The 17,093-nt window shown below is 43.6% G+C and overlaps 4 protein-coding genes across 4 annotated transcripts; 2 read left to right on the forward strand and 2 right to left on the reverse strand.

Moving 5' to 3' along the window:
* Nucleotides 1–1,467: 1,467 nt before the first annotated feature.
* LOC126562628 (27 kDa hemolymph protein-like) lies at nucleotides 1,468–3,175 on the forward strand. Its single transcript, XM_050219182.1, has 6 exons — nucleotides 1,468–1,529; nucleotides 1,787–2,120; nucleotides 2,194–2,357; nucleotides 2,429–2,582; nucleotides 2,660–2,789; nucleotides 2,855–3,175. The coding sequence occupies exons 1-6, from the start codon at nucleotides 1,472–1,474 to the stop codon at nucleotides 2,969–2,971; spliced, it is 957 nt and encodes a 318-aa protein (XP_050075139.1). The 5' UTR covers nucleotides 1,468–1,471; the 3' UTR covers nucleotides 2,972–3,175.
* Nucleotides 3,176–3,263: 88 nt separating this feature from the next.
* On the reverse strand, nucleotides 3,264–4,590 carry LOC126562622 (coiled-coil domain-containing protein 34-like). Its single transcript, XM_050219175.1, has 5 exons — nucleotides 4,511–4,590; nucleotides 4,053–4,440; nucleotides 3,881–3,978; nucleotides 3,545–3,807; nucleotides 3,264–3,475 (listed from the first exon to the last, which is right to left on the reverse strand). The coding sequence occupies exons 1-5, from the start codon at nucleotides 4,588–4,590 to the stop codon at nucleotides 3,264–3,266; spliced, it is 1,041 nt and encodes a 346-aa protein (XP_050075132.1).
* Nucleotides 4,591–7,580: 2,990 nt separating this feature from the next.
* Nucleotides 7,581–8,526, forward strand: LOC126561219 (27 kDa hemolymph protein-like). Its single transcript, XM_050217166.1, has 4 exons — nucleotides 7,581–8,049; nucleotides 8,110–8,254; nucleotides 8,317–8,434; nucleotides 8,509–8,526. The coding sequence occupies exons 1-4, from the start codon at nucleotides 7,581–7,583 to the stop codon at nucleotides 8,524–8,526; spliced, it is 750 nt and encodes a 249-aa protein (XP_050073123.1).
* Nucleotides 8,527–9,382: 856 nt separating this feature from the next.
* Nucleotides 9,383–12,901, reverse strand: LOC126562233 (retinol dehydrogenase 12-like). Its single transcript, XM_050218680.1, has 4 exons — nucleotides 12,385–12,901; nucleotides 10,320–10,425; nucleotides 9,686–10,251; nucleotides 9,383–9,617 (listed from the first exon to the last, which is right to left on the reverse strand). Exons 1-4 carry the CDS (start codon nucleotides 12,864–12,866, stop codon nucleotides 9,401–9,403), a joined length of 1,371 nt encoding a protein of 456 aa, XP_050074637.1. The 5' UTR covers nucleotides 12,867–12,901; the 3' UTR covers nucleotides 9,383–9,400.
* Between the last annotated feature and the right edge of the window lie 4,192 nt (nucleotides 12,902–17,093).

Consider the following 17,093-nt stretch of genomic DNA (forward strand, 5'->3'; position numbering starts at 1 on the left):
TCGATTTATGGCACTTTTTATACCCAGTAAACATCTTACATATTGCAAATTATTTTAAAAAAACCGATGATAATCGATACGAAACATGTTTGAACACACTTTAAACTACAAACTGCCTTTAGAGATGAAGGAGAATAACCAAAGTTGAAAGTGACACGCTCCGTGACGAATGTCCTTTGTCCTACGGGTGAGCAAAATATGCAAATGTTTTCCGAGTGTTAGAACACAAATCAATGCACAAGTGTTTCCTTAACGTTCAATAAACGTACCATTTTATGTTCCCAATAAAATGTATAATTTTAATCTAAGTTCTACCGGCCATGAACGGGCTTTGAGCGATAACCAGATATTTTTAGTTTGTTACAACTGTCTTGGCGCATTAAGGGTTAATATTTGACATTTGCTAGCTTGATCATTTACAAATTGTAAACAACACCAGCAGTCCATGCGGCTCTAGCGTGTAAGCTAGTTTATTGAACCGCTGCAACCATTTTTGTAAGTAAAGATACTGCAGAATGATCCAAAGTTCTAAACAGTCGTGTAAAAACGGTGTTCAGCGTTCTTTTCCAACACCGGTAGTGCAGTGAGTCTCAGTGTGTTAGTTCCCAGTTGGTGCATTCGTTTCGGCGGCGTTTGATGGCTGTCAATATAGGCTGAATTTGCATGGGGTGGATCTTCCTATCGTGCATACACAACACGGGAATTGAACGAAGCACTGAGATCAAGTGTGGACAGACAGCCTCAAAAAATGTTCATGAAATAATTATATTCCCCAACACCAAGCTTAACAGTTTTGTTGTTGGTTTGTGTCTGCTTACAATTTATTTGTTTGCAGGATACAGAAATAGTGTCAATAGTCATTTTACGCTTGTTACAAAAGTGCAACAGTGCTGAGCGTTTAACGCGATCGTGGTATGTAGTTTGTGCATAGTTCAACACTTTTATGAGCTCGTTTTCTTTACTCATAAATTTTGTTTCACGCTGCTGTCCCGTGTGGATTTTTTTAATGTCCGAAAAGGCTTTGCAAGCACCTGTACTTAGAATGATTACAGCAAAACGCCAGTACGCCATGGGGAGGGATAAAAGGTTGAAAACAAACCTTGTACATTACACAGTATTTGCACAGCTAATGAGTCGACAAGAAGCTTGCTTGTGACGACAGCGGTGAGGTATCTCCTGAGGTTATAGCATGACCTTGCCATCAAATAAAAATGCCTTTCACGAGTGAACAGTGCAAAAGTTCGGTTCAATCGCTTCTTTGCTCTAACTGAAATCCGTTATCATCATTGTTTCTTCAGGTATTATACAGTCGGTTTCATTGATAAGAAATCAAGCATCGCGTCCACTCGCGTCACTCAATTCGGGTTCCAATCGTTTGCCCTGTAGCAGTGCGTCGATGCAAGCAGTGGCGAGCAAGTGTTTGGGCTAGCTCTGGGTAGAAATCTTTGGTGGTTCGTCTCACGTTAATAGAATGATTTCGGGTGTTCGGTTTGGATATCTTTGCACCGGTGCGCTGCTGCTGTTGGTCGGTAAGTTAAACTGCTGAATTTCAATGCTAAAGATCAGTGGGTGGTCGAGGTACAAAGCTGCTAACTTGAGCTGGGGTTTAGGTTGTATTACTCATGAATGTGGTACACGGCATGGCTAAACTGATAAGCAACATAAGACTCAGCGATAACAATCATCACCCTGTTCAAAGGTCTTTGTTGCACGAAAAGAATGAAGAAAAATTAGACAGCATAGGAAAGCAATAGCAACTTACGTATCGTATTGCACTCTCTACCAGCATTTCATCCCAGTGAAGTGGTTGCAGACGCGTCCAACGAGCAAGGGACGATCGATCTTAACAGTATCGACATCAATAAGCTGAAAGATGACGTTCTCGCGGACATACTGCCGCCAGAGTTCAAAAACGTTACCCTTCCCAAGCTGGAAGACATTCAGAAGATCATCAAAGACAAATGTTCCCGCGTAGCCGGCAGCGATGCGTCGTACGAGGAAGCAGAACAAGCCGCCCAAAAGTTTGGCGATTGTATGAAGGATCTGGTAGATTTTAGCGATCTGCAGGAAGAGATCAAGAAGGCAAAGCCAACGGGCGATTTGGACACAGTGTTCAACAAGTAAAATCATTGCATTTTTACCCAATGCTGGTGCAATCAAACGATCAATATTGACTTCGATTGACTTCAACAGATACTGTCGCAGGCGATCCGCTGCCATCGAGTGCATCGATACGTTCTCGAACAAGGTAGACGTTTGTCTGGAAAATGACGAAAAGGAAAGCAAAGTGGTGGTGGTCAACATTGTGCACGGCTTGTTAAACTTTGTTTGCCACAAGGACGGTGATCAGATTGCCTGTAAGTAGCTGTGTAGGATTTTGTTGCCAATTAACATGCATCGCGTCATCCATCATCACTCCCGTTCTCAGTGTTCATTGCCGAGGAAGGTCCGGAATGCTTTTCCGATCAAAAAGATGCGCTGATTGACTGTGTCAACGGTACGCTTTCCGGATACCTGCAGGATGATTCTGCAGCGGCAACGGAAGGCCTTCCGAAGCTTGTGATGGGAAAAAAGCAGTGCGAGTATGTATTGTTCCGTGCGAGGATAACAGAGTGCATGCAAAAGAAAACTAATTCCAAGTGATGTTTTTGTTTCCAAGCGAGATGAGTTCGCTTCAAGAATGCATGGTGCAAGCACTGGAAGGCTGTAAAGAGTCAACTCCAGCCAATTTGGTCGAATCGTTGTTCAAGTTTGTGCGTCGGGAAACCCCATGTGCCAATATTACCGGGGTAAGTAGCAAAGGCGAACGAAAGTGTTGCAAAACATGATCAATGACTATCTTACTTGTTCACAGGAAGCAACGCCCAGGAAGCAGCAGGCCCGAGGCGCTGGAAAACTAACGACAGCTTCCCATCAGATTATAATTTCCACATTGATAATGGCGCTGGTAGCCAAATTGCTGATACGCTAGAAACCGCATCCGGTGCCAAATGAATGTTCCTAATTCGAAGCTGACTGATCAATAAGAAACCAATCATTCTACTAAGTGAAACTGCAAACCAATTTCAGGGGACTTTAGGGGAAGTGTAGGAAAAAAGTGTTTACAATGCTCCATGTTTGAATTTATAACAATTAACAATAAAACGTTTCCAACAGGACTTGGTAAAGATATCGCGTACAGTGAAAAACTTTGATAAACACAACGAATTTGGGGCTGAAAACAGGGAATCATATCGTTCGGGCTAGCTTAGCAAACATCTCCCTCATTCAATGTTGCTCTTCCACGGTTCGGGATTGATGAAAATCTTCGATACAGTTCCGCGCAAAGTATTGGGCCCTTGGTTTAGTGGGACCGGTTTCGGTTTATATTTGGCGTTTTTCAACCATTCCTGGTAAATTTCTTCTGATATTTTCTTTTTCTCCTGCTGTATCTTCTGCTCCAACTGCTTCACCGCGAGATTTCGTAATCTGTTCTCTGTGAATGCAAAAATAGTGCCAGTATGATGATAAGAATGTATACGATAAAACGTCTGCAATGCATTACCTTCTTCTTGCTTTCGAACTTTTAATAACCAATTGTTGTAAGTAGTGTCGGTATTGCACTGGAGATGTTCGAACGGTGTATGAGACAGTTTGTCTTTTACAGGTTTTATGCTTCTCTTTGTATCGCACTGCTTCTTTCGCTCCATCCATTCTTGGATCTTTTTTTTATTAGTTTCCTTGCGCTGTTCTTTTTCCAGCACTTTCTGCCGTTCAATTTCCTGCTGATGCTGCATCTCCTTCTCACGATTTTTACGTATCTCTTCGCTAAACATATTGAAATTGTGATATGAAGAAAAGATCCATTCTTTACATGTAATTTATCCACGTGCCTACTTACTTTTTTGCTTTGAGCCATTTCTTGTAAGCTTCCGGATCACGTTCGCGGCGCTTATGTACAACGTTAACTTTAATTATTTGACGCCTGGGATCAGAATTCTAAGAGCATAATCATGGTTAGATAGAAATCTTAACAATGTTGGTCCCGACGGTGTCATTTTGAAAGTACCTACCGAATTCAAATCGGCATCACCACCGCCACAATCTGATGGAAAGTATTGCTGTTCGTCCTCATCTCCACTACTTAATTCGAGCGTCATACTAGATTCACCCGAGCTATGATAGTCATCTTTTTTGCTGGATTCTTGATCATCGGTTGAAATGTTTACCTGTACACTGCAATCATTATCAACGCCATTGTCACAACCCTCCTCTGGAAGCTCGTTACTTTCGGGCTCTTCATTGGCCTTCCGTTTAGTGCCACCGAAAGACAGAAGCTTAAAAGCTTGACAAAGCTCATTTTCGTATTCATCGTTTTTCATGTCGGAACAATCATTATCGCCATCGTCTGTATCGCTATCTTGAGAATCTCCTCCCGTTGATACATGAATTGCTTTTATTCTAAGAACAAAAAAGAAAGAAGGGTAATTTTATCTCGAATACGATTGTTACTTTTACTTTTCTGTCTTACCCACTATATTCCTCGTTTTTCACTTCTTTTTGTCCACAATTCTTTAAATGTAGTTCAAGAGTAGCTTCCGGGACATCCATAATTAATTCAATGTTCGCTCGCTGGGTGAATGAAGATGTCGTCTGAACATTAAGCATAGAACACTTCGATTGAAAATAATTTACAAAAGTGTTGTTGGACTGCCTATTTGGATAATATTTTACTACATACTAGTCAAGGCCCGATAGAACCTACCCGTGTACCTTCAAACTCCAGTGTGTCCGTAAACTCCGGGATTAATGCACACTCCAGGATGCATTCAAACTTCGAGATGCATGGAAACTCTGAGATGCATTTAAACCTTAAACCTTTTTATTTCATTGGACAGCCTGGTCGTATAACTAACACTAAATATAGCAGTGTTTGATATTCCAATTGGTTGGAATACATTTTCTTCTACGAAATGGCCAGGAAATGGCATCTTTACCCGTTTGTATAGGTGTAATAGGCCGACAACATTTCTTGTTGGCTGTCATGGTTTTGAAATCGTTTCTTTGTTTTTAGAATTTGTTATTTTTCCATCCTCAATTTTCCAAAGCAAATGCTGGGCTTGAGTCTTTGATAATTGTTAGAAAACTCTAACTTTGAATTTACGTCTCTCTGGGCTCAAGCTCCTTTATTAGATTCTATCGATACGCCTTCTCTTCTTGCTCTGCTCACAATATACATGTCCATTCACTCCAGATTTTAACGTCTTCGTCCTCCACTGGCGCTTCCTTATCGTAACAAACGCTTTAGTTCCGATGAGCTTGCACCTTGCTTGTTTTAGTTAGTCTCACTGATCTATTGACCACTTCGATTTCTTCATATCTTTGTCATATTTCCGTTCCCGTTTTTCTTCCTTAAATCCCAATGCATCGGTAATGTTTGTCCTTACTTACGTTTTGATTAACTTTTTCCTAACCCTTTTCGTCTGTTCATGTATATTTTTTCCTGGAGTTGCATGTCCTAGTCAGGAATATTTTTACAATCCTCTTTTGTCTCGATCTAGCTTAGGATCTAATCTAGTATCTAGGATCTAAAATATAGTATGAAGAAATAATTGTATAACCTGAGTGGCAAACAAAGAAAATAAAAATAATTATCATCATCATAATTATATAATCGCAGAAATTCACATCACATTCTCTCCTACATGTCACTTAGAGCGATTATTGCTTCGCTCCGAAATATGTGGCCTTTTTGGGTGAACATTAAGCTAGTTTGTTTGCGGCTCCTGCAGTGCAGTTCTGGTCTCAAGCAACAGGTCCTTCCCCTCCTTCAACTGTCAATACCTTTAACTGTCATCGCATCCCTCCGATTGTTTACACAGCGCTACTCAATCTTAAGCTCACTTTTTTGCTCGGTCCTATTGGCGGATCTTTCTATAAGCGTTCGTTTCCCTAGTCTGCTCATCGTTAGAATATGCCTTAATAATTTGATCCCCCTCTAGCGTGGGAGCTATAGCAATAGTGGAGCGGATTTAGAGGACTTTCACTAGCGTTGAAATCGTATCCTGTACACTGTTACTTGCTGGGTCTGAAGCCCTTGGAATCTTGTCGCACACATAGTCAAGCCTCCATTCTCCTTAATGCCATTGATGCTCCTTCCTAACTCTCATCCATTAATCTATATATGTACCCACGCACCGTGTTCGTTGTCGTCCTTCGCTTGCGATTGCATCAAAGATATCTTCTGTTGGTACGAACGATCTGTTTTTGTAAGCAATAAATTAATTAGTTCTTATTCCGATCGGTTTGACTTCTCCATTTCCTTATCTTCCTTCCGTGCTTTTTCTCATGCGTTCTCTCTATCTAGCTTCCCTCCCTGACTCCTTCCCTTGGTTTAATTTAAGAATTTTGTATTTTGTTCTTATAATGCTAATTATAGTTCAGAATTTTTCGAATTTGTTCAATCAGGAATGTATAATTAACGTAAAACAAATAATAAAACTAGAGAAGCGCATGCTTCCCGTATGAGCTTGTGGATATAATTTTGACAATCTGCAATCGTGTAATCTAGTGCTCGTTGGAGGGAGGCACCCCCAACTTTCTCTTCTTCCTTTCTTCGCTCGCTTGTTCGCTGTTGCTAAGCTACGACGAAGACGATGAAGTTCGGGTGCGTCACGCGCTCGGGTGTTACCCTTACGTTATTTTATATATAGAAAAAATATAGAGATATTCTATCTGATACAACATAAAAATATTTGATAGTTTGTTTAGTACCATCGCAAGCTGAGTTCTGCTAGTCGTACAAAAGAAAGAGACAAGTGGTTCCGTACTTCAGATCGTGATCTTCCGGGATCCAGAAAAGTATTACGAATCTGTAAAACTATATCCGGACAACAATGCTCCACCATGCCTATAACCTACAATGGCAATATCCTTACACAAAAAAAAAAGAAGAATACGGACACTTACGACCAGAGCGTGCTACGCAAAGTTATCATATTGACGGGTGCATTTGTACGTTTATCATACCACGAATGAATGGTGAGGATTACTGAGTCAATAACACTCAATTGAGTGGCTGCTTCGTCCGATAGAAGCGGAGGTATGCAAGGTTCTTTGCGTTCTTTACAAGCGGTCGTACGAGTACGAACTTTACTCCCAGCATCCGGACATTAGCGCATCGTTAGTACCATCGTTCCCCACGCTAAGGGTAAGGGGTGCATGATCATCTAGTTGAGTGGCTTGTGCTCCGGAATCGAGAGACCGTTCGCTGTGGTTGCCCGTGCCCGGCAGAGCTCATATCAGTTTATTATTACGATTAGCGGTGTGTCGTCTTCGGAACGCTAGCCGATGGGCCCGAAGATCACGACCCTTGCAACGAAATCGAACGGCAACGTATAAAAGCCAATACGGCTTGCGATTAATTCATTGTCCGTTCGCGGTTTCGGTCGGTTCGGTGCTGCGGTACTTTTTCGCTACACTGTGTGTGTTTTAGTGCTTTCAGTCGGTCACAAAATGTTTACCGCAAAGTTATTTGGTGTCGTTGTGCTAGCGTTTGTCGGTAAGCATCCTTTTATTCGCCATCTCACCAATGACGCGTGATGTGTGACTTGTTCAATGGTCCAGCAGCCTGCACAACGACGGCCGACGAGTCGAACCAAATCGACGTAGACGCCATTCGGGACCGTCTTCCGGCAAATCTGCCGATCCCATCAATGGAGGAGGTGGAAAAGATGCTACGGGACAAATGCAATGCTGCTGGTGCTCCGGAGGATGCGTACGATAATGCGAAAGAAGCTGCGAAAACCTTTGTAGAGTGTGGCCAAGGACTGATCGATATTGCGCAGTTCCAGCAGGAAGTGGAAGCCGCCAAACCGACCGGTGATCTGGACACCGTTTTCAATAAATACTGTCGCAAGCGATCAACGTTGATCGAGTGTGTGAACACACTCGCCAACGCTATAGATCCTTGCCTGGAAGCGGAAGAGAAGGTGTTCAAGACATCCGGGTTGGATATTTTTAAGAATCTGTTAAACTTCGTGTGCCACAAGGATGGTGACCAGATTGCACGTATGTGTTGGAACGGTAGAAGATATGTAGATATCGCGTACCTAAAACCTTATCTTTCAGTGTTTATCGCAGAGCAAGGACCCGAATGTTTCCTAGAGCAAAAGAACGACCTGATTGCCTGCGCCAATACAACTTTCTCCAGCTACATACCAGAGACTAGTCTAACCTCCATCCCCAAGCTAGTCATAGGACCGAAGCAATGCGAGTAAGGTTCTCGGAGTGTAGATGGGATATTCGAAGAGTATCACAATATTCTCTGGTTTTTAGGGACTTTAACAAACTGCAAACCTGCATGGTGCGGGAGCTGGAACAGTGTGATGAATCGACACCGGCCAATCTGGTTGAATCGTTGTTCCGATATGTCCGCAAGGGATCTCCGTGTGCGGTAAGTCGTATGCTCAGTTTAATGACAAATATAATTTCATAAGCTGATCATTACTTGCACCTTCACGCTTACAGAACAATTCGGGACGTTAAGAACTAAAGACCTTGGAAGAAGGACTACACTCATTCAAAAGATCTAAAGCATAAGGTACGTTTCAAGCGTTTTCCCTGCTGTTATTAAATAAATGGTTGCATTAGAACGCGATGTCAGTGAAGAAGTAATGGCAAGACACACTCGTGTTGCGCCTGTAATTCTGTGTGAGAAAGTTCCCCCACTGCGCTTTAATCTGGTTTGCCCTCATTTGTAAATTCAACCAAGCGGTTCTACAGCGGTTGCATGATAAGTGGACTCTTCCTGCTTTCTTCAGATAGTTGACTAGCTTATTCTGATGAATTCTGCTGCTGCAAAGGGTTGGTTGCTCCGTGCGACTGATAACGTGTTGTAATGAATTCAATAATTCTATCCCTTTTGCTAGTGTGGAACACTGTTATCAGTTCCGGTTGAAGTTATCAATTCCCGTAAAAAAGCAGAAGTAACAAAATTTCAACAAAACCGTCGCATTACTTTCTCCCGATTCGTTTGTACGGTACGATAGAGATGAGTAGGTGTGATAAGCTGAGCAACGTGACGCGCCGGTCGTTGATCAATAATAAGCATATTGTTCTGCCATGTCAATAAACGTACGAGGGCAACAGCTGAATAGTGAGTGAGCTGAATAAATTTCTTTCATACGCTTTTGATTGGTGCATTTTTGAACACACAAACAAAGGCCGCAGACGATCAGTTTCGAGTGTTGAAATGCTATACATATTGTTTCTATTCCTTACGTACAAAGCAATCATTGATTATGGTCTACAGTTGTTCTTTACATTGATAGATAAAGGGAAAGAGTGGGATGAGTAAGGGCACAAGGGCCTTTCCTGCACGGTCTGCAGGAAACACACAGCAACGCCAACAGCAACACCGCTAATGTGACAGTCCGGTCAATCTTTCGCTCAGATTCCAAAGCCATTCCGCCATCGTGTCGTCCTGCGCGTGTGGCTCCGGTTCCTTCAGCTTGCAGTCACTGTAGTATAGGCCCGTCTGGGATGCGATAGATGGTTCCATTGCACAGTACAGCGTAGTCTGGGAACCGGATTTGGGTGTCTTAAAAAATACCCAAAATAGAGGCTTGGCCATCGTTCTTTTGGTAGAAAACAAAAATGGTTTACATTATTACTCGTCTACCAAGCTGATGCGCTCACCGCTTACCTAATACATGGATTCAGATGTCTCATAAGCTCGGTGTTGATGGCGCCCGGGTGAAGCGCGTACGTGTTCACACCGGTACCGTGTAAACGCTTTGCCAGATGGCGCGAGAAGAGAATGTTGCACAGCTTGCTCTGCATATACGCATCCCACTCGCGGTAGTCCTTCTCGGCATTGATGTCGTCCTTGTTGATGCGGCCCCACTTGTGACCGAGACTAGAAACCGTCACGATCCTGCTGGGTGCGGAACGTTTCAGCACGTCCAGCAGTAGGTTCGTGAGCAGAAAGTGTCCCAAGTGGTTGGTACCGAAGTGCATTTCAAAGCCCTCCTTTGTGTAGTCTTTCGGGCAGGCCATCACGCCAGCATTGTTGATCAGCACGTGCAGTCGACGCTCCATGCTGAGGAACGTCTTGACAAAGCTGCGAATCGACTCGAACGATGCGAGATCCAGCTCGAGTCCGAACACATTCTGGCTTCCGGACTTGTCCAGTATCTCTTGGCGAGCTTTCTCCATTCGGGCCAGATCCCGACAGCCCATATAGACCCGTGCTCCTCGCTTGGCACATTCCTATTAGAAGCACCAGTGGGAGACAGGATTAGCAGAAGGTAACACCTTGATTGGGTGAAACTACTTACTATAGCTGCCTCCTTTCCGATACCCGCATTGGCACCAGTAATGATGACGACCTTTGCATCAAGCCGGATGTCTTTGTTCTTGAATTGACCACCCTGAAAAAATTTCCTGCCAGTTGGAGAGCACGCATTTGGAGAAAAAGTATTTATTTTTAGATCAACGATGGCGAAAACAAATTTAACAACTAGTGGCGCTAATGTGTGAATAATATCGCCAACAATAAAAGCTGGTATAGATTAAAACACTTTATTACCCAGCCTGGCTAATGTACTTTTAGCGATGCGTATGGAGCGCGATAATATGCATTCTTCCACACTTTCTGGCTCTCCTGGGGGATGATGATCACGTGCCAATGAATAGAAAATTGCATGATTGTTAATGAGGAACGACGATGATGGTGAAATATAACAACAAAGCACGTATTCAGCATTAAAGTGAACACCCTAGCATAATCTTATCAATGAAACTAACCCAACTGTTCGAGGCTATCGGAGTTTAGGGCGTTTAGATTCAGATAAGCTTCTGCTAAAAGACACCTGCTCAGGTGACACAAGTTAAGCTATTAATTGACTGTTTGTTTAATAGTTAGGCCTTCAATGGTCGAAAACATTTCCACCATAGATATGCGAATCATTGCTTCATCCTCTAGCCATAATGTCACGTGTAAGTTCACGAGCTTGTCTAACATCATTCACTTTTGCTAACTGGGGTTGTTAGCGAATCCAATGGCAGGGTTGGTTGAACTGTTCGTATTTTCCGTGAAACCTCCACTTGCCTCTCTCTCTCTCTCTCTCTCTCTCTCTCGCCTTCCCTCTTCCACCGCCCCACACCAAAAACGGTGGAAGAAGACAAAAGGGAACGGGAGCTACGCTGATCAATGCACCTGGCACGCAAATGCACTATTTGTTCGCCATGCTCTCTTGAAAAGGAAATCGGGTGGAATCGGTGGGTGAGACTAGCCGGGGGATGATGTACCGCCCCGGCCACTTTGAAATGGGGGATGATTTGCGTGAGATGTGCAACCGATAAGTCGGAACCTTCAGAGAGCTCTCGCACCGTTTTTCCGTATTACCGGCGGCTGCACCCACAAAAACAATAGAATGCACTTCGCAATTAAGGGCCTTATAGTATGAGCTCCATCATGGATCGATTGATGGACGGGGCAGCGGGAAAGGGAGGGTAGGCAGACGATTGCGTCCTATAATTAAACGCAACCACTTATCGTTTGTGTTGCGGTGAGTGCGGATTTAAACTAGCTTAAAACGCTGCCTCGGAAGGCTCTATCGGCTGAGGCTGACGCAAAACAGCTGTCGACGGCCGCATATCCGGCCCGTTCGTATGTTATTAAATTTGTTTAAATTTAACCATTAGGATGGATGCACCTACTGGCTGGGAGCAAAAACCAACAAACGTCTTCCAAAATAGCTCCAAATTTCCAACGTTAAACGTTTCCAAATTTTAAACGTACATGTTGCGGTAATGCTTTGTATTTCCACCTTGAATTTGGCGAACCCTCGCGATGGTAAACCGAAGACTGAGAGAACACAACTGATTCAACAGAAACACTCGAACCTACTACGGCCAATTCATAGTGCGTACGGTCCAAGGCTCCGTCGTCTTTTTTTTTTTTTGGTGGCAACAAAATAGATAAGGTTTTTGTCGACAGTGACGAGGAATGCGGGAACATCTCGTACATTGCACAAATTCAGGTTGGCGCTTTTATCGCGCTTAGAATGATAAGCGCTTGGCAAAAAACAAAACGAACACCCGATCACCCTGCTTCATCAACGTATTGTTATTGTGCTTCTTGGTGAAACGTATCGTATTGGCAACACGGTTATACATTAGATTGTCTTGCGAATCGGTGCGATTACATTCTTGCCTTGTGGGGAGGGAGGAGGAAGGAATTCCCATCGGAGGTATCCAACTCAACCTCCCATACGGTCAAATTCTAATTAAGCGATCAACCACGAGCGATCGCACAACACCGAACACCGGAAGGCCAATCGAACGCCATTCGCAGCGCACTCGACGACATTGGCGAAACGGCGCACACGTCGCACTTACCTTACGAAGTAAACGATCGCGAAGATGAGGATGAACGATCCAAGGCAAATACTGACGATCATGAATAGGTCATGCTGTTGCTGCTGTTGCTGCTGTCGCTGCTGGTACTGTAGCTGTTGCTGATGTAGCTGGTACTGGTACTGAAGTTGCTGGTGCGATTGCTGATGGGGTTGCTGCTGCTGGTGATGCGGACTAGCGTCCAGACTTTGCGGTAACGGTGGAATGGACATGCTAGGAGCTGGCAGGCTAACCGACACTTCTGGGACAGACTTGACAGTGGTGGTACGCGTAGAGTTGACTTCACCCGATGCCGGGGACACCGGGGACGATCGATTAACGATTAGCTTCACTTTCCGTTCGCCCGTGACGCCCTCAGACGTGGTGCATGTGTCCCGAATAGTAATTGCAATAGCTTGCTGCTGTCGTTGTTGCTGGTGCTCCTGCTGCCCCGGCTGCTGCTCCTGCTGATGTTGGTTGGTCATTCATTAGGTGGCAGCGTATGCGAAGATGGTGAGAAGGATAGGAGATTGTGGGGGGCGTGGGGCGGAAAGGGTGGTAGACAATTCGCGATTCACCAGCGAGGACAACTGGCCGCGACTAAAACACACAATGTCCAATGTCATGCAATTGTCGAAAGCAAGAGTGAGAAAGCAAACGAATCGAAGCGTGGTTGTGGAGTAACGATCAATTGATCAGTTATAAGGACGTCTTTCGCATTCTCTCGAGAATGTTCCACTTGCTAACCGAACGCACAAAATCACAATATCACAGATTTTCGAACACAATTACTCCGGCAAACCATTTTCAAATCTTTCTGGTACGAATTCGAACCCTCAAATTATACGTTTTCCTCGTGAAAGATCACACACTGCTCACATGATAGAAAGGATCGCAAAATCACGCATCACCTTTTTATCACGGGTCAATAATTCTTTTGAAATTAATTATTAGAAGGAGTCCCCTTTTTGGCACAATTTCACCGAACAATCGGAACGGTACGGTAAATCTCACAGCACGACTTCGTTTGAGCTTGTTACGTGAAACCACAGAAAGCTGCTGATGCTGTTCGCGCGTCGATCGCAACATTCGCTTTGCCCACGCGTTGGGCACGAGTTTTCCAACGGCTCCACATCAACCCCATCGTCAGGGTCTATCCTCCTACCTGGGAGTGGGGATACCCGATGGCAGGTGATCGATTCGTTGTTACCTTACGCGCGTGTTGTACTGTGTGTGTTTATTGCCGCGGTTAGAATGGACGATCACGGGCACTGCGTTGAGGTTGAAGAACAACGCGCTGTTCTGTTCCATGTTTTTAACTGCAATTTTACACTTAGAACAATGCTAGCCAAAGCTGAGGACGTGGATGGACAGCTGAATAAGTTGGGAAATCGAAAGAAAACTGACGCGTCTCATCAGATGAGTGACCTAAGACCATTTAAATGTTTTAAAATTCGATTGCCATATTTGGATACTTAAACTGCTTACTTAAAACTGATACTTAAAATTCTGAAAGAAACTTCAAATCGAATGTTTTTGTTCGTAAGTAGTGTAAATAATGTAAGTATTTATTTATTATAACCATTTGTCAATTTAAAAAAAATTGATTCAAAATACGGCTGCTACGCAACCGTAGCAGCCGTCGTAGAATAACGAAGGAAGGATTTTTACACCAGTCAAGCATGACATTAGGAGGTAAACCTAGCTGGTACATTCTAATGCCCCTTGGTGTAGTTCCTCCCCTATTTTTCTGATCCTTGTGTGTAGTTATCACGCATACTTTCAACGAATCAATTTATACCCTACCGACAAAATCTCCCTTAAAAGTGTTATTAAGAGCGTATTATGTATACCAAATCCCTTATTAACCCTATTAAGGAAGCTTTGTCGATGGGGTACTGATTGATCGACTTTGCCGGTCAACTTCTCCTCCTTTGCACGATTTGATGAAACAGTCGATTACTTTTTCCCCTTTGATCGGACGTGTGTGCACGTCATCAACGCCATCTCTTGAAAAACGAAGATGGCGTCATTCCAAGCCATGCCGCGTAGCAAGCAGAAGGTACGCCGCTAGCTCCTGAGTGAAAAACCGTGAAAATATCGATTGAAAGTGCAGTTTCCTGGTGTTGACTGTTTTGTGGAAGGTAAACATAGCTGAGGAATATGTTATTCTTCGGTTTTTAGCCTCTCGATTCTAGTTTCATGCCGTTGTTGAGTGGTTCGAGAGTATGAGTGTGCTTGCCGCAACCGCAATTCGTGGTAGTACTGTATCCGCCGCGGCAGACGCAGAAACATTTACAGTGGAAAAAAAACCCTTTGCCAGGTGTATAAATGAAAGCGGCTGCGGTCCGATAAATCGAACGATTTTCTAGCTAGGTGTGACGCATTCAGAAGCAGTGGGGCAGGCACTCCAACTGTTGAACGTGCGCATAACGCGATACCGAAACATAAATATTTTATACATATCACACGCTGGGAATATCACTTATCTTTTAATCTGTGAATCCTGTTATAAATGACACCCACACCGACGTATACTCCCCAGTGATCTCCTGTGATCGGTTGACACAAGGCTATTGTTGCATCCTGGTTTAGACGCGCTCGTGGTACTTTAATTTAAAAAGCAGTATTTGCAAAAACGCCAGCAACAGTCACACACGGCCTGTGCCACCATTGGCACGCGTGCGATCCAAATTTTAATGCTGCCCATCCTTCACAGCAGCATCCATCATCTCCGCCACCACCGCAACATCATCATTTGTCCCATCTGCATCATATGCACTAACATCAGCTACAGCAACAGTATCAGCACCAATACCAATTTATCAGCCGTTGGCCAGTAAAATTTTTGGCCGGCCCGTTGAAAAAAAAATCATTTTTTCAACCTAGCCGTATTGGATGGAAAAATTTATTAAAAAGCCAAACAAATAGGAGAAATCGCATCAACATCAGTGTGGAAATCGACATCGACGTTATACCTTCGTCGACGGCTTCGAAACGTCATGTTGATTGCGTCATCTGCGAAAGTGTACGTGCACCGTCCACGTCAAATAATGAAAAACGAAGATGGCGTCATTCGGAGCCATGCCGCGGAGCAAGCAGAAGGTACGCCGCTAGCTCCTGTATGAAAAATCGCGAAAATATCGATGGAAAGTGCAGTTTCCTGTTGCGCTCAGTTTTGTGGAAGGTAAACTTTGCCGAGGAATATGTCTTTCTTTGTAATTTAGCTTTTCCTTTCTAATTTCATACCGTTTTTTGTTGTAGCGCCTGTGTTTGCCAAAACCGGAGCTTTTTTTGGGCTTTTTTTCTACCAGTACTTTCTGTCCAAACAACCGATCAATCAACCTGCTTAGCATGACTGCTCCAAGTAAAAAATCCGAACATCAAACTATTTTGTCCAAAGAATCGTGACGTTACCGGATACGCTACGAAGGCCGCTGAAACATGTGTGTAGAAATCCCCCTCTTGCTAGTATTTCTATGATCGCAAGTATTAACCAGCATCAAAAAAGTGATCTGGACCTGGGAGCTGGACGCCTGGTATCCTCATAATCATAATGACACGCAACCAACGCACGTTAGTTATTTCCCCTCTCACTTTGATCGGACGTGTGTGTGTGATATCAACATTATCTCTTGAAAAACGAAGATGGCGCCATTCCAAGCCATGCCGCGTAGCAAGCAGAAGGTACGCTGCTAGCTCCTGTGTGAAAAATCGTGAAAATTTCGATGGAAAGTGCAGTTGTCTGGTGTTGACTGTTTTGTGGAAGGTAAACATTGCTGAGGAATATGTTATTCTTCGGTTTTTAGCCTCTCCATTCTAGTTTCATGCCGTTGTTGAGTGGTTCGAGAGTATGAGTGTACTTGCTGCAACCGCAATTCGTGGTAGTAATGTATCCGCCGCGGCAGACGCAGAAACATTTACAGTGGAAAAAACCCCCTTTGCCAGGTGTATAAATGAAAGCGGCTGCGGTCCGATAAATCGAACGATTTTTTAGCTAGGTGTGACGCATTCAGAAGCAGTGGGGCAGGCACTCCAACTGTTGAACGTGCGCATAACGCGATACCGAAACATAAATATTTTATACATATCACACGCTGGGAATATCACTTATCTTTTAATCTGTGAATCCTGTTATAAATGACACCCACACCGACGTATACTCCCCAGTGATCTCCTGTGATCGGTTGACACAAGGCTATTGTTGCATCCTGGTTTAGACGCGCTCGTGGTACTTTAATTTAAAAAAATAGACTGGTTTTATGGTAGGTGTGTTTTAAAAACAATTAAATCCGTCAGTATAAATACATATTTTTATTCGCTTTTAAAAATAACCGTAACAAAAGCAGCAACTGAAATAAAGCAAGCGAAGTAAAAATAGTCTATTGAAATTTTTTATCCAAATAATCCTGCATTTGCCTATTTCAGCACCCCTGCAATGAATATCACACGCACACTAATGTAAATGATCGATATCCCTTCTTTTTCCAACAACCAATCAAATCGCTCCATTAGATCGACATGATAAGTCGATTTCCCCTCCGAAAATAGTAGTTGGGACAGGCGAAAAATTCGCCAAATGTCACCTCCTAAAATTCCTGCTCCCCTGTTACATAGGCTGGTAAATTTAGCTGGTTTTTGGGAGAAAATTTGCCCAAGTACCAAACGAAAATCCGGCAAATGCTACCTCCTAAAATTCCTGCTCCCCTGTT

This window comes from Anopheles maculipalpis, chromosome 3RL (assembly GCF_943734695.1).
Source record: "Anopheles maculipalpis chromosome 3RL, idAnoMacuDA_375_x, whole genome shotgun sequence".
Classification (NCBI taxonomy): Eukaryota; Metazoa; Arthropoda; class Insecta; order Diptera; family Culicidae; genus Anopheles; species Anopheles maculipalpis.